The 26,029-nt window shown below is 37.4% G+C and overlaps 1 protein-coding gene across 20 annotated transcripts in view; it reads left to right on the top strand.

Annotated features, from left to right (window-relative positions):
- MED12L (mediator complex subunit 12L) overlaps positions 1–26,029 on the top strand; it is a 699,797-nt gene that overhangs the window by 662,785 nt on the left and 10,983 nt on the right. For all 20 annotated transcript variants that reach the window (XR_007155629.1, XR_007155628.1, XM_047875167.1 and 17 more), the window contains 4 exons: positions 12,419–12,508; positions 14,175–14,404; positions 16,665–16,821; positions 19,909–19,995. Coding sequence is in view for 18 of the 20 variants with exons in the window: in XM_047875167.1 (XP_047731123.1) it covers positions 12,419–12,508; positions 14,175–14,404; positions 16,665–16,821; positions 19,909–19,995 (564 nt within the window). In the remaining 2 variants the exon portion in view is untranslated. The remainder of the gene's footprint in view (positions 1–12,418; positions 12,509–14,174; positions 14,405–16,664; positions 16,822–19,908; positions 19,996–26,029) is intronic.

Consider the following 26,029-nt stretch of genomic DNA (forward strand, 5'->3'; position numbering starts at 1 on the left):
TTCTATGTTCAGTATGTGCTTAATAGTGAGACCTATAGCAAAGAATATAGTACAAATAATAGTCAGTGTATAGATACCTTCAACTTCATTCTTGAATTTATATTGCTGTTTTTATGCCTTCTAACTCAATTGTCTTTAACTTTTGAGATGACAGTGATTGTTTAACAAGACAATGGTGGCCATCATACACAGCATAGTATTGGCTCATGAAGCCCACACATCTGTACAAATAAATAAAATAGAAAAGGAGGTGAGATTGGGACTTTTTTTTTTAATCCAGTTTCTACATACTTTTTGTACTTTGCAATTTTGCTAAAAAATATTACTGATGATGATAATAGCAGCTAACACCAGTAGAGCACTTACTATTTGCCAAAACATTTCTAAGCCCTTTAAATGTGTTAGTTATCTTAGATCCCACAATATCCCACAACAACGCTGTGATTTAGGTACTTTTTTGAACCTCAAAGGAAGTAGCCAATCTGCATGTGTATCCTGCTTTAAAAGAAACCATAAAACTTTCAGATGAGCAAGAAATTTTAATGCTTCTACAAATATTCTTTGTATTTTGGATAACTTTCTAGGCATGTGTCCATTATATAACTTAGGACATTTTTGCGGTCAGTCCATCCACTTAGTGATTTGGGCGTTTGAGGGTGGGAGGGTTAGTTATACATTCTTAAAAACAGTTTTGTTTTTTACCTATATTATAAGAAGGACAGGAAAGAGGAAACTAGTTCAATTGTATGGGGATGCAAAGCCCAGTCACTGCATGCTTGTCTCTCTCAGACCTCTAGCAATTGCTCAAACTCCCTGGGTGTCAGGTAAGGGGCCTGAGTTGCTTCTTACACAGAAATGATGAGCATTGGATATCAAGAAATAGTTATTTTGTTTAAATAAGCAGCAATTTTAAAACATGAGCCATTAAAAACCTCAGTAGGATTTTAGCTATTCTTGGGGATGAACAAAAATAATTATAGTATTGTTTCAAGTCCTTGTCAAGATCATACAAAAAACTTGCTGTACATTGAGTAACCATCCCCACAGCATGAATTCAGTTCCCTTTTAATTTAATGTACGACTAAGTAAAACTTGCCTTCCAGTAAGTTTATTTTTTTATGTCTACTTTTTGTTTGTTTCTTTTTATGGAGAGAGAGAGAGAGTGAGAGCATGAGTCAGGGAAGGATGGAGAGAAAGGGAGACAGAGAATTCAAAGCAGGCTCCGCACTGTCAGCACAGAGCCTGATGCGGGGCTTGACTCATAAACCGTGAGATCATGACCTGAGCCGAAATCGAGTCGGACACTTATCCGACTGAGCCACCCAGGCACTCCTCTTTTTCTGATTCTTTTTGCTAACTCCTTTTTTCCCCTTTTTTTCTTTTTCTTGTTACTCTTTTATTATTATTTTTTTTTAATATTTCTTAATGATTGTTTATTTTTGAGGGGGAGAAAGGAATAGACAGGGAGACAGAGGATCCAAAGCAGGCTCTGTGCTGATAGCAGAGAGCCCAACGTTGGGTCAAACCCACAAATCGTAAGATCATGACCTGAGCTGAAGTCGGACGCTTAACCGACTAAGCCACCCGCCCTTCCTGTTACCCTTTTTGTTTTACCATTCTTCAAGTGTTAGATATTTGAGGGGAAATAACATTTTTTTTTAAGGAAGAGACGTACATGCATGGTGCAGTGGTATGGTTGAATGGTCCTACACAAAGTCAGTGAGATTATGCATAGCATTTGTCAGAGTGCCTGTACCTAGGAGGTCCTGAGGAAATGTTAGTTCCTCTCCTCTCATGTACAAACTATTAATATACCTGGATTCTAGTTAAATCTGGTATTGTGGCAGAAAAAAATTCTGTGGTAATCCTTAAAAAACTAGAATAAGAGCAGAATGATTTGGAATATTTGTGATGTTGATAAATTGTTTTAATGTATGGTTCTGGATGCAGTTGTTTTTCTAATAAGTACTCACTTATGTCCTTCGTGATAAGAAATGATGGAGAAATGTTCATTCTCATTTTGGCCAGGACCCAGTTAAATGCCTACACATAATGTGATTCTCTCTAGCTACATAAGCACTTGTGATATCTTTTTCTCTTGTGAAATAGAAATCATTGATCTTCTTATCCTTAGCAATTCTCTAATTCTGGGAATCCATTAACTTAAGTGTAACAAGCATGTTGGAGAATTTCAGACATCAGGTCTTATACTCTGTATCATGTTTACATGGTAGTGAGCAGAGGGTAGAAATTTATGAAAAGCTTATCAAACGAATGTGTGTTTTGGGAAACTATTTCCAGGATCCTAGAGCTTCCTAGTAGCCTTAATCCTTAGCAGTCTGGTTTTTATCCACAAACTCCTCTCAGCCATCCTTCTAGTGCTTCCAGAATCTGCTTCCAGCAGTGATCTCTACTATGGTTCTTCTGAAAACCTAGCTGGGGCATGACAGGATGTAAATTCCTGGATTCTGGATATGTCTCATACCTTATGGAACCCTCTTTGCCTCTTTCCATCTTAATGGAAACAAGGTGATATATATAGGAGTCATCCAGCCTTAGATGGTGCACAAGAAAACTTCAGTTCCATTATAAATTAACTCTGTGTCCACTGCAGAAACTGAATATCAGCCTCAGTTGGTCATGGAAGTTTCTGTTATGGATCATTCTTATATTTCCTAAAGAACGTATTAAGACGTTGGTATAGTGTCCAGAAAACAAATGCTTAAATAGCATGGATATTGTTAAGTTTTTTTAATCACATTATCTGATGTAATGGTTGTAATTGCGTGTATTTTCTTAGAGCTTTACTACCTATCAGTATGCATAAAGATATGTTGGCAAGGAAACTTGCTTTCATTGTTTTTAGTTAGTCTGCATCCAGGAAAGTAAAAGTGATCTGCTTCCCATCCCTTACTTGATGTCCCTTATCTAAATGGGACTCAGTGCCGTGATTGTGTTGCCCTTTTGTGCCTCAGAGCCTCATCTATACAGTGGAGCCAATGCAGTATTTACATTACAGAGTTCTTGTGAAATTAATGTTTTAATACACGTAACAGCCCTTTACAACAGTGGCCGGCTCATAGTAAGTGCTCAAAAAATGTTAGCTGTCATACTTGTTGTTGCTGTTTTGTTAGTATCATATTATTCATGTATTATTTCAAAGGACATCTCTATCACATAAAAATCTTGATTTTCCTAAAAACAGATGAAAAGAGAATTAGGAGCACATCCAATGCTTTACTTGCATCATCATATTAATTGTCCCTAATAAGACTCGTGCTCAGTGGCTGCCCATGGAAGAGGCCAGTAAGAAGGAATGTTGTTTACTTTTCCACATAGCCATTTTGGTTTCTTAAAGTGGTATATTTTTACTGTCTAATTTTGTAATACAAACTTTCGAGGGGATAATTCCAACTGTAGTGTTAAAAATATCGCTGTTATATTTTCTACATATCCTATGGGAAGCATCACAAAATCTAAAATATTGGTGAAAATAATGCAAAATGCTGCTTAAATTGTTTTCCAGTCTGTTTTTTAGAGCCAATATTTTTCTTCTGACAGGAGGAACTTGCTTTCCTCACCCCCACTGTATCAATCTTCTAGGGAAGGGGCTTTTGGAGGGCATCCTTAAGTTTTGATCCATGGAAAGGACTTAATTGTTTGCCTTGATTTGTGGTATAGCTTTATCCTAATTTCCCCGTTTTAGTGCACAAAACCCCTTTGTTGTTCTTTGTAATAATCAACACCAGCCAACTTATTTTAAGGAAGACAATATATGTAGCTTTCTCGATTAATTGTCTTTATTTAAAGAAAGACAATATATGTAGTTTAAATTGGCTGAGACAAATTTGGAAGAAGGCAATTGGTGATAGGCTACAGATAATCATACGGATATTGATGACATTGAAGAGGGAGATTTCTGACAGAGGACAGAAATGGTGTGCCCAGTTAGAGCTAGTGGTTACTTTAAGAACTTTACATTATTAACCACAGGGCAGGTGCCATCAATGTGTATCTAAATGAAGGAATTAGATCACTTACTAAAAGAACAATGACTGAGTCAGAGCCTCCCAGAGCAGTGAGCTCCCTGGCAAAAGTGAATTTGTAACACCCTGAAAACTTGCCTCTTGGATTGATGAAACCCATTTAAGTTGAATGACCACCCCTTATATGGTAATTGATCTCCTACCGTAGGGATGTGGCATCACCTTGGAATTTCTGAGTCCTTCCTTTATTCTCTCCCTCCCTCCCTCCCTCTCTAGTGGTGTATTTCAAACATACAAGAATAGAAAATAGAACAAACACTGATGGATTTACTACCTAGCTTTACTGAATAATCCTGAAAAATTCCGCCCATATTTGCTCTAGATCATCTAAGAAAATAAAAATAAAACAGTATGTGTACTCTCGTTTCCCTTTTTTCCTATAAAGAGGTAATCACTATCGTAAATTTAGTGTTTTCCTTTCTCATGAATGTTTTTATGTTTCTGTACATTTTTGCAACCATCAACATAAACATATATTACTTTCAGAATTGAAACTTAATATGATGGTTTCACACATATATTATTGTATTGTTTTAAAACTTTTTATTTCGACCAGTTTTGAATATCTACTTGTCACATGTAGTTTTATTCATTTGTCTTGGTTGATGCTAGTCCATTATGGATATTGATCTAATATTTGTCCATTCTCCTGTTGATGATCATTTAAGTTATTTTCAATTTTTTTCTTACTGCTAATGCTATATTACTATTATGTTACATTAAAAAAAATTTTTTTTTAATCTTTATTTTTGAGAGAGCGGAGACAGAGCGAGAGCGGGGGAGGGGCAGAGAGAGAGGGAGACACAATCTGAAGCAGGTTCCAGGCTCAGAGCTGTCACCACAGAGCCTGATGCGGGGCTCCAACTCACGGACCCTGAGATCATGCCCTGAGACGAAGCCGGACGCTTAACCGCAGAGCCACCCAGGCGCCCCTATTATGTTACATATTTTACGTTTCTTCTGCACATACGGAGAGAGCTAGGGTATGTGCTTCCAAGTGGAAATGCTGGTTCGATTTCCAATGTGGTGATGATTCTCCTCAGTTATAAATGAGTTTTCTCCTTTCTTCATATCTCCCCCCAACCCTTGATGTTGTCAGATTGTATCTTTCTCATTCAGAGCAGGTGAAACAGTACCATATTATGACATTTAAATTTGTATATCCCAATTATCTGTGAATTTAGGCATCTTTTTTTTTTTTTAACTGTATTAGCTAGTCAAGGTTTCCCTTCTGTAATTTTCCTGATAATATAAGCGCATTTCACAATACTTTTATTCTTATTTGCTAAAGGTAGGCAGAATAGCCTTATTGAAACACATTGTTAGTTGTAGTAATTACCTTTAATGCATTCTCCTAGAGTGGATAATTTAAACACATCTCAATGGCAAAAATGAACTTCAGAGAAAACCCCTGAACTAGTAAATATGTCCTGAGCCCTATTATTTTGTTCCTTGGATGGAAAACGACCACGTCCAGGGAAGTGGGTGCTTTGGTTATTAATATCTGGCATTTCTCCGTTTTTTTTTTTGAATGATGAGGAAGATGTGCATTTTATTTGCTGAAATTATGATTGGGTCCCTATAGTTTAGAAAATAGTGTCCACAGCTTGATTATGAGGAGAGAGGAGGCAAGATTAGGGGGTGATGAGAGTGGACGATTAATAGAATGGTCGTCGGATCCAAATACAAATGTACAGATGCCATGAATTATATACCTACGCCTAAAATAGTGAGAAGAGATACTTCCTTGGGGAATTTTTCCTATAGTTTTTAGTCCTTAGTATAATAAAATACTTTTTCCTATTAGGGTTGGTAATCCTTTGCCTTATCTCTATCTCTAAAACTCAGTGGGCAGAAAATGTTTAACATCTTAGACAAATGTCACTTGTACTCCGTTTATAAAAATGGCTAAACAAGTAAATTATTTCCCTGAGAAATAGGAATTTTCCCCAATGTTTTTGGGGAAACAAATCAGATGTTTTTCTAAACCAGATTCCCTCTTCCTTTGTAAACACTGGTGGCCCTGTAAATATTTGTTGTCTGATTTGGTTGATTGAATGAGTGATTGACATAGTGCCCAGTTTTCATGTGTACTTCCTGAGGATGGAGCTAATTTCATCCTCCAACAATGTATGACCCCACTGACTTGTTCACTTAATGTTTTTTGCGTTTAATGTGCCCCACGTGTTCTGAGCTTTCCCACTGACTGTAGGCTAGGAAGGACTCTGGCACCCCTTTTGCTCCCAGTGGAGTTCCAACATCCCTTAGTTACCGTAAGTGTCTGTCTGGTAGCTCCTCTGCTTCTTTTATGTCTGCATTTAACCTCTGGGTTGTGCTCTTCCATTATACGAATATTACCATTTATGTCCAGTCTATAGTACAGTGTTTGGTGGATGAATTAATAAAGCCTCTGCAGGGCCTGGGTTTTTAAGTCTTGACTCCCTGAAACATTGTTTTAAAATGAACTGTTACATATGTATTGTGGCTACACACATCACTAGGCTAAAAAAAATCTTATCTGTATTGTCTGCCGTTTTCTTGCTGTCCCCTTTCTGTAGGACTTCTGTAACTCTGCTGTCTCCCTTCTGGAAGACTTTGACAACATAATGGTAACACCCCCGCTGTCATTCCTTTTTCTTTTCTTTTTTTTTTTTTTTTTTAAGTAAACTTTTATAGCATTACTCTTTGAACATCAAAGTGAGAAGTGGGTTATTCCTCTATAGTTGGTAAAAATTATAGTCTTCATTTCACTGTTATTCACTTGGTTTATGTTTGAGACTGTAACACAGAATCATGAATGCATCGGCCCTGTTTGATTTAATGGGATTTATTTCTGAAAGTTTTCTCCTTTGATTGCCTCATGATTTTCATCATTTATGTGTACGGTTTAGACACCAATGGACATTCATGACCTGGGCTTGGGAACATAGACCAGTTCGTGCACTTTCATCTCAGTTACAGTTTTGAACGCATCTTTTCCTGAGCTCTTGCTTCCCTTTGTGGTAATTCACATCATTAGCAGAGGAACGCATGGCATGCTGATTCATAGGCCAGTGCAAGATAATGAAAACTGTGGTTATGAAACATACCCTTCTCATCACATCCCACCCACTGGCTATTCTGAAATTCTCAACAGAACGCATCATCTCTATTTTCTTTCCGGTACGGAGAAGGTGTTTTTTTCGAGCACAGGTCTTGTGCATGCATGTCATAAGACATTCACCTCTGCTGCTTTGCCTGGGCTAGCTAAGAATGCATGTTTTGCATTAAATTACTTATAGGTTTCTGTATCAGGTAGCCAACCCACAACATAAACCCAAGAAGCATTAGAATAAAAAAGAGCACACATCTCAGATGTGAATGTAAGTCAACTTGTTTCACTGCCAATTTTAATGGGTAACATTTTCTATACGTTGGTGAAAATGTCTGTAATGCATATTCAAACTCTGAAAATATTTAGGTTATTAAATACTTGTTATATAGGCAATTTCTTTCATAGCTAGTCAGCAAAGTTTGGAGATTTCTGAAAAGAATCAATTTTTCTGTCAATTTTTCTTGACGCTTTGTGGTATACAGAGAACAGGTGAGGTTTTTATTGAAAAAACTTGAATTAAACTGTATCAAATTAATATTTTGGAGATAGCTTATGTTTGCTGTTGGGCATTTTGTTCAGATGATCATGTAATTTGGATAAAAGAAAATTTGCATCAATCGTTTATTTTACTTTTTTTGACACCAAATATTTGTCAGGTATTAAAGTCAACAGGTTCTATGCTTTCATTCAAAATAATGGAAATGTGTATATATATCTATGCTGTCCTTTTCACCATTCTTATTTTCCTTTAATATTCTCCAGGGTTAAGAATGTCATGAATGTATATACTAAACCAATCATATATTCATCATTTATGGGCATATTAATAGAATATATTGTAAAAGTTCATTATTGTGTGAGGTGTTTATTTTAGAATGATTCAGTTTGTTCCAGCCATTAATGTTACTGTTAGTTGATTCCCAACCAACTTTAATTTTATATGAAAGCGTTATAAAAGAATCAAGCATAACTGGTCGACTGGACCTCTTGTAATTATAGAATTTTCTCTGTGTCTATTGTCTGTAATCAAAATACACCAGTGTGATGTTATGACCATAATTTCTGGTTCACACCATGTGTTGTTTTAGCCTTGGGCACCATTACTCAGTATCTTCCAAACTAGTACTAACAAATAAAACCCTTTTTGCTAGGTGACTCATAAAACATTACCCACTGACTTATTATCCTTCAATCAGCATTATCAGAAAGTCACAAAATCTGGCTGTGGTTTTTCAGGTACAACTTGTCTCTCTGAGACACTGAAACACCCTTGAAAAGTTACTAAGTAGGGATTTCAAATCATTGCTAGTGAACTGAGTGAATAGAAAAATCCCTGCTCCTGAGATGCTGCTGATTGTAATGCTTACTGTCTGCCTATTGTAGGATTAACCAACTCTTTCGGAAAGAGGTCTTCACATTTGTTCAGTTGACTAAGGGGGAGTAATTGCTAAATGAAGAGAACAAGACCCAGAAGAATGAAAATGATGATTTACCAAGAACTTTAAAGTTACTGGATGCCTTTATTTCAAGTTATGCAAATTATTTCAAATTATGCGAAAGGACTTTGAGTTAACACCTCTTTGAGTTCAGATACTTGTCTAGTTACAAATAAAGCAGGAAGAGAGAGTTGTTCTTATAAAGGCCAGGAAAATTAGTTACTATTGAATAGCACAGCTTTTTAAGAATCTTTTAGAAAGTGTTTTTTTTTTTTTTGTAAAATGCATTGGATTTATGTTTCTTCTGTAGAAGCAAGCCGGAAGCAAAATGCATAGAAATGAACTTGAGAGACCACACGTAGGAATTTTTCTCAGAGAGCAATGTAGAGTTGAGTGTATGTGATTATCAGAACTTCCCAGTTAATTGTGGTTTATTCCTTTAGCACATGTAAGTTGGGTATCTGAGCCATGGGGGCTTGAACAGGGGCACAAACCTGTCTTATTTTCTCTTCCAGTAATGTGCTCAAAGGCAAATGGCAGCTGGCTAGGCACAAATATTTGGTCAAAAACCAGCCTCTTGAATTATCCTTTGCAAAAATATGAAGTTAATGTTACCTTTGATTGTTTAAGTTAGGCAGAATAAATCAAGAGGGAGAAATGGAGCTAATTTTCAGATATTGATGCAGGTAACAAGAAGTAATCATTAGAATGATAGATGCTAATAATTAAAACTGAATTTTCGAAATAAAAGATTGTGCTAAAAAATATGGGGCAATTGGAAAGCACTTGGTAAACTAATATATGCTGACATATAAATCCCAGTTTACTTCTAGAACTCTTCGTTAACAGATAAACTAAATTGAGTCTTAGATTTTCTCAATAGTATTTATTGAGCTGTTACTATATGCCAGACACCATGCTAGAAACTGCTTAAAAATAAATCTTAGAAAGTTTTCAGAAAATAACAGATAAATGGATTACGTGTAACTAAGGTGACCATATTTCCTGATTTGCCAAGCATGGTTCCACTCTGTACCTCTTGTCCTGGCCTGTCCTTGTTTGGATGATACAATACATAGTCTGTTCTTGATTTGATGCAGCAAAACTACCCTGCCAACTTTAAGAAACTTACTAAATCTTCGTCTTTAGTATCCTTGCTTATTCCCACATTATGGCCCTTGGTTAGCATTTGTAAAGTCTTTCAAATTACTGAAGAGCTTTCCTTATTCATTCTTTATTCAACACATTCAACTATTTCTACAAATTGACAGAATGTTTGACATAATGTTTCTAGCATTATTCTCAGGAAAAACAAAAATAGGGCATTTTAGTTTGGTGGGAGAGAATGGGATATTTTTCATTCAAGGAAACATGATGATACAGCTATGCACAGAGCACGTGGGGACTGGTGGCCAACTCAGAGTGTTTGATTTTCCCAGGAATGATATTGTGTATCTCAATTATTACCTACTGTACTTAAGTCGGGGAAAAATTGGAGGTAGGAGGTATACAGTATGTCCATAAATAAATAGTTTCCCTTTAGGCAAAAAATGATTAACAAAGAATGCATGAATTTTACAGTGTAAAACCTGTCTCTGAAATTTCTTATCCCTTTCTCTTTGCTTCTTCAAAAGTTAGTGGTTTTCCTTGAATGTTAATTTTGTGATTTTTTCTTTTTATGTAGAATAGTTTTAAATTCATATTTCTTTAATGTCCATGATTGCAACTGTAACTTGTCAATAAAAGTGTTGCACGGTAACTCAGATATTTACCTTATTAGTATTCTGGGTTTCTCCACATGTAAGTCATAGTTCATTTCATAGGGTTCTTCACTAAGCAAAGGAAGAGTGAAGAATTTGAAAACATCTTTATGCATCTGCATGTAGCCGTCATATACAGATCACATCTTGTTTCCTTTTAAACCAAAGCAGGATGTGGGAATTATAGACCACTTCTGGATATCATGACTTTAACTCAATTATATAAGTAACTTATTTTCCCCCTTCTGTAAAAATGATAATATGAAAATATTTGTCCCCCACAAAGAAGCAAAATCGTATCTTGCAGGGACCTTGTACGACACTGTCCGGGAGCACTGAATTAAGCAGTAGCATTTAAGGAAGTGGTTGATTTAATGACTTCTAGGCATAGTGTTTGAAAAATCAAAAACCTTTCAAATAGTCTGGGAGGGGAATAGTGGTACGGCCTGGATGGTCACACTGTCATGGAATGAGTTTTCATAGAGGGAGTTTGGGATATTTTCCTTAGATTCAAGTGCATATAGAGTAAATATAGACACAGTTGCACTTAGATTAACCAGCTAAAGCCTGAGGATATCTTCATGGTACCGTATTCTGCAAATGTAGATTCTTGTTGAAGCTATTACACGCACTCTCAGAAATTTTGTATTTGGTCCATATATGGGTGGATAGTCACCTTAGGAAAGGCTGAAGTTTCATAAATGCCCTCAAGTGATTTTATATGAGGAACCGAGAAAGGATTTTACTATATAATATATGCATTTCGTTTCAGCATTTCAGTAAGAAGGCTTTATAGATATCTTGGGTTTTTTTTGTTGTTGGAGTGAGTTTTAAAGGCTATATATCCGTAAAGAATAAGTACCAAGTGAGGATTTAAATATTTCCATTTTTAATATTGCATATGGAGACATCTTGTCCTAACAGAAAGAGCCCTGGCCTTAGGGATCAGACTCACCTGCGTTCAGATAATAGCTCTGCCAGGTCTAGCTCAATGAGCTTGCTAAGCTGCTTAAGCTCATTGAGCCTGGCTTCTTCTATCTGAAGAATGTAATTGAGGACGATACTCTCTTCCCTGCAGATTTATTGTGAGAAAATGGGGGTGAGAACAAGAAGTCCAGTCTCTGGCATAGAATAGATGTCCAATAATTGTTGGTGTTCACCCTCTAAAGCTAAATGCTTGTCACTTTCTGCCTGCTAGAAAAATCTACACTACTTTCCAAGCACATTAAATGGTTTTATATAACTATAATTTAACACTTTTGAAAAATGCGGACATCTATAAGATAAGAGTAAAATATTTTGGAATAAACCCCATTCTGTGTAATTAGTAAGTGCTGTAAAAATCTAGGGATGGTTGGAAACTAGACCTCTTTCCATGATGATTACTGCAAGCTTCCATGAAATAGCTTCCGACACCATAACATAAAACACATACAGTGGCTCTTAGATTTATTTTTCAAAGGGCAAAACATGTATTAAATTAAGACTGGTGAGCAGATGTTAATTGGTTTTATTTTATTATTGTCAGAGTTACATTTGCAGTCAATGTATTGTGAATTTTTATTGATAGTTATTCTAATTGATGATTAGTCATAGGAGATGCAAATTCATCTCTTGACCACATGGTTAAATAGACAATTGGTAGGTCACCGTGAAGAACCTTCATTAAAAAGCAATGAAATTTGTACCTCGTATTCTCTTTTTTTATGGGCACAGAATGGTACAACTCCGTGCTTTCAGATTTCACACAGCCTCATGCCTTTCACTCGAAAGTGGCATTTGTATCCTGGGGTGTACAGCAGAGCTGTTTCAGAGCCTCTCTGATAAGTAGACCGTTGGTTATTTTGGCTTGTATTTAATGTATGTATTATTGTTGGGGCATCTATAGTTTTTGGCAGAAATGATAAGTTTAATAGTCTCTACATACATAGAAAAAGTTCTATTTAATGCTGTTTGGAAAACTCCAAATTCTGTAGTCATCTAATAAGATTTGGTGTCATGGGTTATTGGGGTTCTTAGCCAGGAGTGCAAATCAAGTTCTTGCTGTTATGATCAAGAGTTTGCTTTGGCTTTGTTTTCCAGGGCCCGCCAGGGGACCAGGCTGCTCTCTTTGCTGCACAAGCACGGCCCTCCCCTCAGCTCCCCCAGTATCCAGGGCTGCAGCAAGCACAGGTACCCACATTTGCCTTGTAGATGCTGCTGGGATTTTTAATGTTGTTTATTTGAAGTGGGAAACCAAGTGAATAGGATATCAGCTCCCTTACGGGGTTTAGAAGGTAGTACTTCTGCTTATAGATTGGAGTTGACATCTTAAAAAAATGCATCACCAGTGATGAACAAACCTTCGGACTGAATGAAGAGCATAAAACATTTTAAAGAGTTCTTGATTTAAAAATCTAATCACTCTATTAACGATGATGGTAGGTGTTGAAATGCTTAACAGTCCCAGAGTACTTATTTTACTTTATAATAAATACTGATGTAATTCATGATTGAATTTATCCTATTGGAAGATAGGTTTGCAGAGAATCATGGTAGAGCGAGAAGGTAATTGGCCTTGGAATTAGACGTTGGCCCAATTCCTGACACCTTTCTAGCTATGTAACATTGTGCATGTTATTCTGTCTTGGTTTCCTTCTTTGTCAAATAGAGATGAGCATTGTGAGAATTTAAGAACCTGTGGAACCAGCACAGCACCAGATCCATGGTAGCCACTCAACAAATGATGGACTTGCCTTAATATAATGCAACTCTTGAGCTATTTTTTTTCTAGTAATTTTGTTGTTTCTGCTTCTGTATACTTTTACTTTGTCCCTTTCATAATTAGGAGCCCGGGGATGTTGGCAAGACAGCTCGTGGGGCTAACATGTCACACTATGCCCACAGATGAAAGGCAATCTGAGATTGGCTCTCAGACGTGCCGAGCCCCACAGCCAGATCCTTGCATCCTGTCAGCTGGAAGTTGATTAGTCATTACTGTGTCTTCCGAGTCAGAGCTGTGAACTAGAATGTGGTTCTTTGAGAATTGAAGAGTAGGTTTCTTCTTAAATCAGCATTCCATTCTATAAATTGTAGTCACCCAGCAGAACCTTATTACATTTTTTATTTACATTAGGTGTTAAGATATAAACACTCATATAGTAATATTGAATAGAAAAATTAAATATTCAGAGCATTGGTAGAATGCTGAAAAAAGGGTGTAGCCCATCCAGGTCTAGAGGACATCGAATGTTCCCCAGTTATACCTTACTCTCTGGTTAAGGTATTGGTTGGTCTGGGTTTTTTTGGGTTTTGTTTGTTTGTTTATTTGTTTTGGTAACTGGTTAGTCACTACAGGCAAATTCATCAGCTCCAAGGAGGTATAGTCCCGTATCAGGAAAGCGTACTCTATAATTTTAATGTACATTGGACACGGATAGCTTTTCTTTCTAATTTTGGAAATGAAATTAATTATGCTTGGGATCTGTTGAACATTGATGTCATCTGTGTACTTCAGGTTTGGATGCTTACCTGATAATTTCTATAAAGAAATATATCCTTCTTTCCCTCAAAACAAGCAACTGATTCTAAAACTGATCTCTTAACCCAAATAAGGATTCATTTTTATTTTTAATTGAAATTTCTGGTGAATCATTATCCACCTAGTTCATTCTATAGCTTTCTTGCTAGCCTCTTGCTTCCAGAGTAGTCTTCCTCATATGTTGAGTTATAAGAGCTTTAGAGAACAGTGGCTTTCAGGGAGCTCCTTCTGGGTTTGTTTTTGCCCCCTATGACTCAGTGATAGCAAAGGTGGTGCTTACTGAAACATTAATTTTACTCCTTGTGCCCATACCTCCAGACCATGCCCCAGGGCTATACGATGTATGGAACGCAGATGGCTTTGCAGCAGACCCCTCAGCAGCAGGCTGGTGGCGTGGTCCTGTCTCCTAGCTATAACTCCAGGACCTATCCGGCCACACATTCCAACCCGGCGCTAATGGAAAGACTCAGACAGATGCAGCAGCAGCCCAGTGGCTATGTTCAGCAGCAGGCGTCACCGTACTTGCAGCCCTTGACCAGCTCTCAGAGGTGATACATGTAGAAATAATGATTTCAATAGTAGACACTCAAATTCTTGTCTTTGTTATGCATTGTCTAGGGCATGGCGCTTATAATTGTTTTTATGAGCTTGCATATTTGCATAGAATTTGCATTGTGTCATCTCATTTTTAGTAGCATCCAGACAGAGGATCAAAATCAGCAGTGCCCCATCTTGTTTATTTCATTCAAGGCCTCTGAGGTTTAACGCACATCTGCCATAGTATGGATGTAATAGTTTAGATAATGCTAATATGTTAGCTCCAGTGTTTCTGTTCTTTTAAACAGATGTTTGGTTAACAATATCTTACTATGAAAAAATTGGCGATGATTGTTAGCATTGCCTGACTAGGATACTTTGGAGCTGTAAAGTCTGTCATTGGAATACTCGTGCATGGTGCCCGTAAGAGTTTTGTTATCTTGTCATCCCCTTTTCTGCTGCAGGTATGGTTGGCAAAACAGGATGGTGAAAGACTCTTTCTCCATTCTTGCTGTACTTGGATCCCATAGACATCATGCATGGTAGCCACCAGCCATGCATGGCTATTTAAGTTTAGACTAATCAAAGTTAAATGAAAAGTTTAATTTCTCCGTCACACCTGTTACATTTGAAGTGTTCAGTGGCCACATGCCGCCAAGCAGAGCCAACTCTGAAAGTGTGTGACCTGTGTAGTCACACGGTGTGCTGTGCTATAGAAGGCCCCCAGGCTTAATTGAATGCTCTCCTGTCACATTCTTGAAAATCCTACTTGTTTTTGATCAAGGAACCTTGTGTTTCTGTTTCACACTGAAACCCAGAAATTATGTAGCTGGTCCTGGAGGCCAGTTGCTATCTTATTGGACAGCACAGATGTAGAGCATTTCAGGCAGCGTGGAAAGTTCTGTCAGATAGCGTTCATCTGAAAGAATTTTCATGCAAAATTCTGCACTAATACTAGATAGCCGCTTAGCTTCCGTGTTTTAAAATCAGTGGCTGCACATCAACACCAAGTAGTTAGTGCTTAGAACGTTGGCATGGTTGATGGTGGCACATTTGGGCAAATAAATAAATTTGGAAAAACATTCATTGTATTTATTATTTTTCTAGTAAGGGGCAGCAAAGTGTATTGCCTATGAACTTGAACTTCAGAGCGCAGCAGTTCTGGGTTTAAATCCCACCTGTGCTATTTACTGTCTGAATAACTTTGGGAAATCACTTCTTTAGCTCTCCATTTTCTCATTTTTAAAATGAGGATAATGAAATGGAAATCCTTCCATTGAGGTATCACCTCTCACCAGTCAGAATGACTAGTATGAAAAAGACAAGAAATGACAAGTGTTGGCAAGGATGTGGAGGAAAAGGGAAGTCTTGTGCCCTGTTGGTGGGAACGTGAATTGGTGCAGCTGCTATGGAAAACCGTATGAAGGTTCCTCAAAAAAAAAAAAAAAAAGAAAAAGAAAAAAAAGAAAAGAAAAAGAAAAACCATATGATGCAGTAATTTCATTTCTGGGTATCCAAAGAAAACAGAAATATTAATTCAAAAAGATGTATGTACCCCTATGTTTATTGCAGCATCATTTCACAATAGCTAAGCTATGGAAAAATCTAAGTGTCCATTAGTAGATGAATGGACAAAGAAAATGTGAATATACAGAATGGAATATTACTCAGCCATAAAAAAGAATAAATTCTTGCCATTTGTGACAACAGGGTAGATCTAGAAAGTATAATGCTATTTGAAGTCAGAGAAAGACAAATACCATAAGATTTCACTTATATGTGGAATCTAAAAAACAAAACAATGAATAAACAAACAAAACAGAAACAGACTAATAAATACAGAGAACAAATCAGTAGTTGCCAGAGGGAAAAGGCCAGAGGGATGGGCAAAATAAATGAAGGGTATTAAGAGGTACAGATTTCTAGTTATACGTTACAGGGACAAAAAGTACAGCATAGGGAATATAGTCAATAATATGGTAATAACTTTGGTGACAAATGGTAGCTATACTTATTCTGGTGAGCATTTCATAATGTATGGAATTGTTGAATATGTGGTACTAATATAAACGTCAACTATCTTTCAGTTAAAAGTTTAAAAAAAAAATGGGGATAATAAAACTGACCTCAAAGGGCTGCTGTGGGGAGTAAATGAAATAATACATTTCAGACTCTCACCACTGTGACTTCTCCAGAGTAAATGCTCAATTAATGTTACTTATTGAAGCATTTGCCTGGGTGTGAGACCAAGTTGTGTTATTTTTTTACCAGACTAAATCATCAGTCGCTTCAGCAGAGCCCTCTGGTAGGTGGAGGAATCGATGCAGTGCTCACTCCCACGCATCCAAGCCTCCCCTCGGTGCCCCTGCCTCAGGACCCAATGAGAACCAGACAGCCGCAGGTTCGACAGCAGCAGAGACTCCTCCAGGTTTGCGGCTGGGAATGGGGGCAATGCGTGAGGGGCCCTCGGCCGTCTTAAGAAATAAGAGGCCCCGAGACTTGAATCGCCAAGTTCCAAGGAGCCCCGTGTAGTTGACACTAGGAGCTAAACCGGTGTGATGTAGTTCCGACTCGGCAAGGATCTTCCTGTGTCCGTGCCTTTACCAGGCTATGGGCAGGAGGGTGCATTTTGCGGAATGTCATTCCCCTTTCACAAAGGTTCACGAGAGGGTGACTGGCTTCCTTTATCCTAAAAGTGTGTGTCAGCTTCCCCACTCACTGTTTAACTACGGACTATGCAGATTGAAGGCAAATTTTCTTTTATGTGCTTGGGGGAAAAAAAAAAAACAAGTAAAATTGAGCTGTCCATAGGTTTCATCAGATTCCTAGAGGGGTCTGTAATCCAAAAAATTATCTCTGACACTTTTGGTCTGATGAAGCTGTGAAGTTGGAGTTACATAGCTAGGATATTTCAGAGGGATCTTTCATTCTGTCTCTGGTCGAATCCAGAGAGCTATCCTTCATTTATTTGATGTAAATATTTAAGTACCTTAGATAAAGCGTTCCTCTCCTTGACACATTCTTGTTTCTAACTTACTCATCTAGGAACTATAGGCTATTTATGTTTACCTGTTCCATTTGTCTTCATGATGAGCAAGTTTGTCCTAAGTTTTTGGATTGGATATTATCTGATGAGTCTCTGTGGTGGACTCTTATCAGTAATTCACCTTGAGATGCAACTGACATTTTGTGTGTTATTAAGAAAGAAAAAACACCACCAAAGACAGGGAATCTAGTAGAACTGGGATACCCAAAGCTATACTCTTGGAATGAGTTCAATAAACTTGTGCAGAAAGGGACCGTAAAGTAATGCACATGTCTCAACCTTGACACTGGTTGGAGGGAAAAAAACGTCTCCCCTGAGAATTTGAACCACAAGTTCAAGTGGGATTGAGGTCTGAATTCAGTGTGACCCAAAAAATTCTGGTTGACAGTACTCCCAGGTGATAGGCAGAAGCTGACACAAATCCTCCCGAAAAATGGGTTTTATAATTCTAAAATATCATTAGTTATACAATGCTGTTAGTTGCATCCCAACTTTTACCCGTTCAAATGTGAAGAAAAAGTTGTATCACAAAATTGATAACAAGTGGTAATTGGTTTAGGGAGAGTGTGGCCTACAAATGGCAGCCTCACTTACTGTACAGTTGTTGCCTCCAACATGGTTCCTTATAAGGAAAGCTTTCATTTGATAATATTATTATGAACATAGTGATATTTTCTTAAATAATTTTGTCTCAGGTTCTGAGGATATATTTTCAGAACTTTATAGGACTGATATTTATTTTTATATTTCCCTCGGCTTTAAATTTCTCACTTCCAAATCACTGAAGAAAGTTATTACATTATTTACTACTTCCTGTCTTACAATTGCTTTTCAAGGCTGCAGATTTTCAAAGCCTTTCTTTACTAGTTAATATGTGCTTTTTTATCCCAATTAGCATAGTATGCCCTTCTGGTAATGTTTTCTTTACCACACGTTCTCTGGAGATAAAAGGGATTTACTTTTGCATCAGGATTATACTTTGTTTGTGGTGACTGACTACCTCCATAAAGGAACTAATTAATAATGATGAAGTTAAGTTGGTTTTTCTTGAAAGATTTCACAGTGGGCCAAATGGAGAATTGGCTTTATATTATAATCAGCATAGTCCTGGTCCCACTTGCATTGTTCCAGTTGGGAGCAACCCTGCCCAGACCCCCTGGTAGGATTCCATATCAACCAATATTGGCACTTAGTGGGTAATACCATCTGGTAATAGCTATTTGTTACCTTGCCCTAAAGAAGACAAATAATTTGGAAGATAGTATGCACACCAAGTTGAAAATGCAGAGGATGAAAAGAAGTCCAGCAGTGTCATCATTAAGATGAATGCCTGGATGGAGGAAACTTTGAAAGTCACCGAGACGAACCACCTATTAATATTTTCCTCTCCTCTGTGTCCCACATAGTGGATGTCTAGTCTGTGTTTCTTCGTGACTTGGAAGTGTTTTCCAAGAGCCATTTATTTAAGCCAACTTGGTCACTGAGAGAATTTGTCTTTATGCTAGTATCTTATGCCAGAACATCTCACATAAACATCTTGCTTTAAAATTTTTTTTTCTTGGGCACCTGGGTGGCTCAGTCAGTTAAAAGCATCTGACTTTTGGGGTCAGGTCATGATCTTACAGTTCATAAGTTCCAGTTCCACATTGGGTGAGCTCTAGCCCCACTTCAGTGAGCATGAGCCCCGCTTTCTCTCTCTCCTTCCCTCCCTGCCCCTTGAAGGATTCTTTCTCTCCTTTCTTTCTGCCCCTTGCTCACTTGAACCCTCTCTCTCAAAAAAACTCTTTTTTCTTTTCTTTTTTCTTTTTAAGTTTATTTATTTATTTTGAGAGTGAGTGCAGGGGAGGGGCAGAGAGAGAGGGAGAGAGAGTCCCAATGCCAGGCTTCAACTTCTGAATTGTGAGATCATGACCGGAGCTGAAATCACTTAACCCACTGAGCCACCCAGGCCCTCCCCCACCAAAAGAATTTATAATCTTTAAGAATTACTCTTCTCTCCCCTCCTCTTCCTGTCTTCCTTTGTTTGAGAGGTCTACATTTTTCTTAAAACAAAAACAAAAACAAAACTACAAGAGTTTGTTCAGATGTCATAGGGACTAAAAAGGTAATTACTGAGTAGTCCTTGTCTAACCTGCTGGTATGAGATAGGATAAAATGTGTGCAAAGGCCGATGACCTGAAAGGCATCAAAACAGTAAGTATGCAGGATGTCCTTGGACAGCAGAGGGCAGTATATCTCTACCGAAGGAATCGATCCTTGGGGTTGTATTGACCCAAGAAGGCCGCGGGGGAGAGCCAATTTAGGTCTTGACCTGGACAAGTGAACAATGTTTGTTAGGACAAAGATGCAGGAGGAAGGTGTGTATCATTTTTGTTGCAACAAGATAATTAGATAAAAGGTATATAGGGGGAGAGAAGAGATTGGAATATATTAACCCCTCTGTTTAAGTATAATCCTGTTTCGTTCCAGATGCAGCAGCCCCCCCAGCCCCAGCAGCCCCCACAGCCCCAGAGTCAGACCCTTGGTCTCCAAGCGATGCAGCCCCAGCAGCCTTTGGTAAGGCCTAGTGTTGTGGAACCAAATATGTGGAGTTCTTCTTTAAAGGCAGGCTGCATTTTTCATGTCCCATAAAACTGTTAAGAATTGAAGTAGCCAGAATATACCCTAGAATTGTTCCCTAGAACTTTATCATTAGAGTATGTTTGTTTTCCCAGAAAGGTATAAATAAATATTCTGGGTTCAGTAAGTCACACCATTTTTCCTTTGTAAATTTTTTCAGACTTTTCCATGGGCTAAAATATTTATGTTGAGAGAGTAGTTTTTTTTTCTAAACAGTATTAAGATGATAATCTAGTATATCTATTACAAGGTTATCTTGAGTTTTTACTTTAATTTCAAAAAAAGACTGAGTGTACCTTCTGAAATATTATCTTTACTGGTATAGAGAAACTCTGATTTCAGCCAGGTATTTTCTATAAGATTTTCATGTAATTCATAATCTCATAATTCACTTCTTTAGCTTTGTCAAATTATGAAATGTTCAATGCATAGCATCAGTGTTTTCTGAACTTCCATAATTACAACACCCTTTACTTTCACAAATGCCATATCCCTGCTTTATTACGTAAGCATTTTTTTTCTTTAAATTGCTTCTTTTTTTTTCAGTTTACTTAGATAAGTATGTTGTAAAAAGAAGAATTTTTATCACTACCATCAATGGTCACATCACTTGCTACATATTGGAAATATCTGTAAAAGTAAATGCTTGTTCTGAAGGTAACTGAGTTAACATGAGTTGTGCAAGTACAATCTAAAATAAGCTGGCTTAGTGAACCCTTGGAAATCCTGGTGTAGACTCTTTTCAGGACAGGGTTACAAAGAGATGGTTGCTTTCACAACTTTTGTGGTAGAGAAAGATCATGTCCTTTACATGGTAAAGGACGGATAGTGTCCAAATAGAACTGATTAGGGAGCATTGGCAACTGGAAAAGGACACCTCAGATGCATTTTACAAGCCTCGGCCTTGGCCAGTTTGATCCCATTTTTAAGGAAATTCTTCTTTATCATGAATCAGTTTTGTTCATTTTTTAGCTCCATTTACTTATTTATTTGTTTACTGTATAAGTGACATTTATTGCAATCCATCTTAAAAACCCTTTCTTAGGTAGAGGCAATATATATACATTCACACCCTACATTCTTCATCATCAGAGTCGTATTAGCAGGGATCGGTTGACTGACTTACAAATGTTGTGGAAAGGACTCCTTGGCATAGGATACTGCTACCTCACCCTAACCTCTAGCCCAAAAACAAGATAAAGTATTTTTAAGTAATTTCAAGCTAACAGAAGAATTAAAGGATAATACAAAGAATTACCATACATCCTCTTCCCAGATTCACTAATTATTAATATTTTGCCACATTTTCTTTATTCTTTCTATACACACGTACACATACACACACATGATCTGTACATATGAGTAAGTTGCAGGCTTGTGCTTCTTTACTCTGAATACTTCATTGTGGTCTTTTAGGAACAAGATATTCTCTTACAAGAACTTGGTGCAGTTAGTGAAATCAGGTAATTTAACATCAATACAATGCTACGATCTATACATCTTTTGCAAATTGTGCCATTTGCACCGATAATATTCTTTACTCCAGTTTTTTTGTTTGTTTGTTTTGTTTTTGTTTTTTTCCTGGTCTAGGATCATACTTTCATGTCTTTTTACTTACCTTTAATCTAGATCGATTCTGCGGCCCCCTTTTGTCTTTGCAGTTTCTGTTTTGTTTCCATGACAGTGACATTTTGAGGTGCATAGAATTTGTAGAGTGTAACTCAGGTTTCGATTTGTCTGATATTTCCTCATGATTAGATTCAGATCATGCACTTCTGGCAGGAGTATCACAGAGGTGGTGCTGTATCTTTCTCAGGTGTCACATTAGGATATACAGCACCGGTGCAATTACTTAAATCTTTGTGTTTAGGTGCTATGATAGATATCTCCACTACAAGGTAATTGATTTTTCTTCTGTAGTTAAAAATAATTTACGGGGATAGCTTGATACAGTCTCATTGTTCTTTTACTCACAGACCTTTATCCACTAATGTCAGCATTTGTTAAATTATCCTCACCTTGGTCAAATTTTACTGTGGTAGTCGAAAGTGGTGATTTGCTAATAACTCTTGTTTTTTCTGCATGTAGCTGTTTGTATTCTATTTAAGGAAGAGCTTTCCCTTCTTCCCTATATGTCTTTCTGTGTTTCTATAAGTTATGTTTTGTTTTGTTTTTTTAATGGTTATTTATTTATTTTGAGAGAGAGCACCCACGAGTGAGTTGGGGAGGGACAGAGAGAGAATCCCAAGAAGGCCCTGCACTGTCAGCCCAGATCTTGACATAGGGCTCAATCTCACAAACCACAAGATCATGACCAGAGCTGAAACCAAGAGTTGGACACTCCACTGACTGAGCCACCCAAACACCCCTCCCTAAGTTGTGTTTTAAATATGAAGCCTAACAGAGAAAGACAGATACCATATGGTTTCACTCTTATGTGGATCCTGAGAAACTCAACAGAAACCCATGGAGGAGGGGACGGGAAAAAAAAAAAAAAAAAGAGGTTAGAGTGGGAGACAGCCAAAGCATAAGAGACTGTTAAAAACTGAGAACTGAGGGTTGATGGGGGGTGGGAGGGAGGGGAGGGTGGGTGATGGGTATTGAGGAGGGCACCTTTTGGGATGAGCACTGGGTGTTGTATGGAAACCAATTTGTCAATAAATTTCATATAAAAAAAAATAATAAATAAATAAATATGAAGCCTAGGGGCTCCTGGGTGGCTCAGTCTGTTAAGCGTCTGACTCTTGGTTTCAGCTCAGGTCATGATCTCGCAGTTCATGAGTTTGAGCCCTGCATCGGGCTCTGCACTGACCGCGTGGAGCCTGCTTGGGATTCTCTGTCTCCCTCTCTTCTTTTGTCCTTCCCCCATTCTCTGTCTTTCTCAAAAAAATAAACTTTATAAAATTGTTTAACTGTGAAGCCTAACATTTGATGCTTTGATTTTAAAATCTACAGCTACTGGGGAAAGTTTAACTTCTTGTCCCCCTTCACCCAGTATTCCACAGGGCACCCATTACATAGGGCATCCATTAGATTACATTTGCCACTATAAAAATTCACTTTCTACCAGGCATCTTACTATATCAGGCAGTAAAAAAGCTTAAAGTAGCCCCACTCTTTTGTTTCTAAATACAACAAAACATTCCAGTGATATTTTGACAGAACACGAAGAAATAAATGATAACATCTGCAAATTATATCCTGTTGAGCATTTGGGATATTTGATGTTGACCTGGCAAATTTTTAACCTTTCTTTCTTTCTCATTTAAAACAAAGACTTCTTATGCCATAATGCCCATGTGAACAATAGAGGCTTCCGTAAAGAACTGGGGAAGTTAACTCTAATAGAAATTTTCAGAGATTTCATGCAAATTCATAAGTGAACACTTAATTGACAATTATAAGGAACCCATTAATTTAAGAATTATAACTTCTTTGGCTAGCCATTGCTAATAAGAAACTGATTGCATAGTACCTAGTATACCAGAGGAGCAAACACGAAGTGTAGAACTGCTTCAGTTACTTTTGAATATGTAACAGGAAGATAGTGCACCTTTTTACCTGCTTTTGACATTTAATTCCTATATGTAAATAAACATACATGACATAGTCACATATATGTGGCTCACAAATATAATAAATTTTTTATTAATATTAAAATTAAGATTTTAATAAAATCTTATTAAGTCTACATATTTAAATGTATTAATATTTAAACTCTGTACTTTTTCCACATATTTAAAATCCATATATTGAATCACACAGATGCACAACTGTCATCCTAAGACTGTTTTACTTGTCAGAAATGTTGACTTTAATTTGTGGTCACGTGTCCTTATAAAATAGTTCATAATTTTGAAAAACTTGAGTTGGATGGACACCTGCAATTAAGCAGATAACAACATCTTTATTACCATTTCTTTTTGGCCTTTCATCCCCCTCTTATTAAACACTATTTTAGTTGGTTTATAATGTAGCATGTAGGAAATATGTAAAATTAAATGCATAAAATGTTTTTATTCTTAGAGAATTGTGTTATATAAACACAGATGGATATTGATATCAAGTGCCTGAAATGTAATGATTATTTTGGGTAGGGTAAAAAAAAAAAAATTTGATTCTATCACAAAGTTAAATTTATAGGGCTGGCTGGAAATTGTCTTTAAACTTCCTAATTATAATTTAAAGCAGAGGATCAGCTTTTACAGAGTTGAGAAGAGACTCTATCCCCATGTTCCAGTAGAAATAAAGCATATCTAATAAAAGGGAATTTAATATCTTTTCTACTCATCTAAAAGTCTCATAAATATTTAATATATTTATTATGTGTAAAGAATACATATCACATTTATTCAGTTTCAACCTCTAAGGAGACAGTATTGAAGTTTTTCATGTAGTGGATTATATTTCACTCACTAGCTGAAAATAAATACATCCTAAGGATTGAGCAGAGTAGTCAAAACGTGGCCCATGGTATTTCCCCACTGTGTTCTAGTAAAGTAATTCCAGAGAAACAAAAAACAGTCTTCATGGATAGTGTAATTCACAGCAAGCTTTTTCAGCCTTTTTCTTTCTTTCTTTGTTTCTTTTGACCTGAAGTCTTTTTTTAAAAGTTCTCTTGGAAGCACAGGGTCTTATGTTTAGAGCACTATATTCTAATCTAGACAGCAATTATTTGTACAAATGCAGAACTACTGTATATGTCATAAGTCAGGATAGGCTAGGAAATTTTGAATACCACTTAGAGTGACAGATTTCAGGATTAGAAGTTTTAAAGGGATGTCAACGAACTTAGAGTTTTACATTATTGTAATTAGTTCTTTTTTTCAGTGTACTTTCATTTGGCTTCCATATATATACTTTTAAGTTTATTAACATAGTCTGCATGTTTGTAATTTTATATTGCTGTGAAGTCAGCTATATTTTTCTGCTATTATTTGCTTAACACCCCACTTAACTGCCGAACACTGATATTGTTTCCAATTTCAAAAATAATGCTGCTAGGGGTGTTTTGATATATATATTTTTTTCTTTTGGTTTTCTTATAATGAAGGAAAGTAGAAGCATAGGAAGAAAGTTACCTCTAATTATATATCTTCAGAACAGCAGTAGCACAAAGCCTTAACAGTATTAAGAAAAAAAGTCGTATTTCTTAAAATTTTATATTGTTTCTTTGCTGGAGACTGAGCAGTAAGCTGGCTGTTGACGAGAAGCCAGCTCTGACTCATTCAGAGTTCTGATTCATGCAGTCACAGGGGAGAAGTGGTACCGGTAGCCCAGCCACCATCCTCTCAATGACTTGTCCTGCTATCTGGTGACATTCACGGGTCAGTTCAGCTAGTGCTTAGTCGTTGTGGACAGAAGAGGCCGGCGCTGGGCCAGAGGTCATAAGCGCGGTAAGGAAGTACGTAGCATGCTCCCTGCCCCCAGACAGCTTAGAATCCCAGGAAGCCGTTGAGCAATGGCACTGCATGGCAGAAGCAGAAGTACTGGTGGAGCTGTGTTTGTTGGCCAAGGCTCATGAAACAAAGCACCACACACTGGGGGACTTAACCAACAGAAGTGTGTTATCTCCTAGTTCCGGAGGCTGGGAGTCCAAGATCAGGGTGTCCGCAGAGGTGGTTCCTTCTGTGGGCCATGAGGGAGAAATCCGCTCCAGGAGTCTCCCCTTGGCTTTTGGTGGTTTGCTGATGGTCTTTGGCATTCCTTGGTCATCGAAACAGACATGATCTCCACCTTCATCCTCTCATGACACTCTCACTGTGTGCGTTTATGTCCAAATTTCCCTTCTTCATAAGGACACCAGTCACATTGGATCAGGTCCTATCCTAATGATCTCATTTTAGCGTGATCACCCTCTGCAAAGACCCCATCTCCAAGTAAGGTCCTGAGGGTTACGGTGCCAGCAAAGCTTTTCAAGACAGCGTAATTCAGCCCATAACAGAGGTCAGGAAGAGGATGAGAAGCTTGG

This window comes from Prionailurus viverrinus, chromosome C2, assembly GCF_022837055.1.
Source record: "Prionailurus viverrinus isolate Anna chromosome C2, UM_Priviv_1.0, whole genome shotgun sequence".
NCBI classification, from domain to species: Eukaryota; Metazoa; Chordata; class Mammalia; order Carnivora; family Felidae; genus Prionailurus; species Prionailurus viverrinus.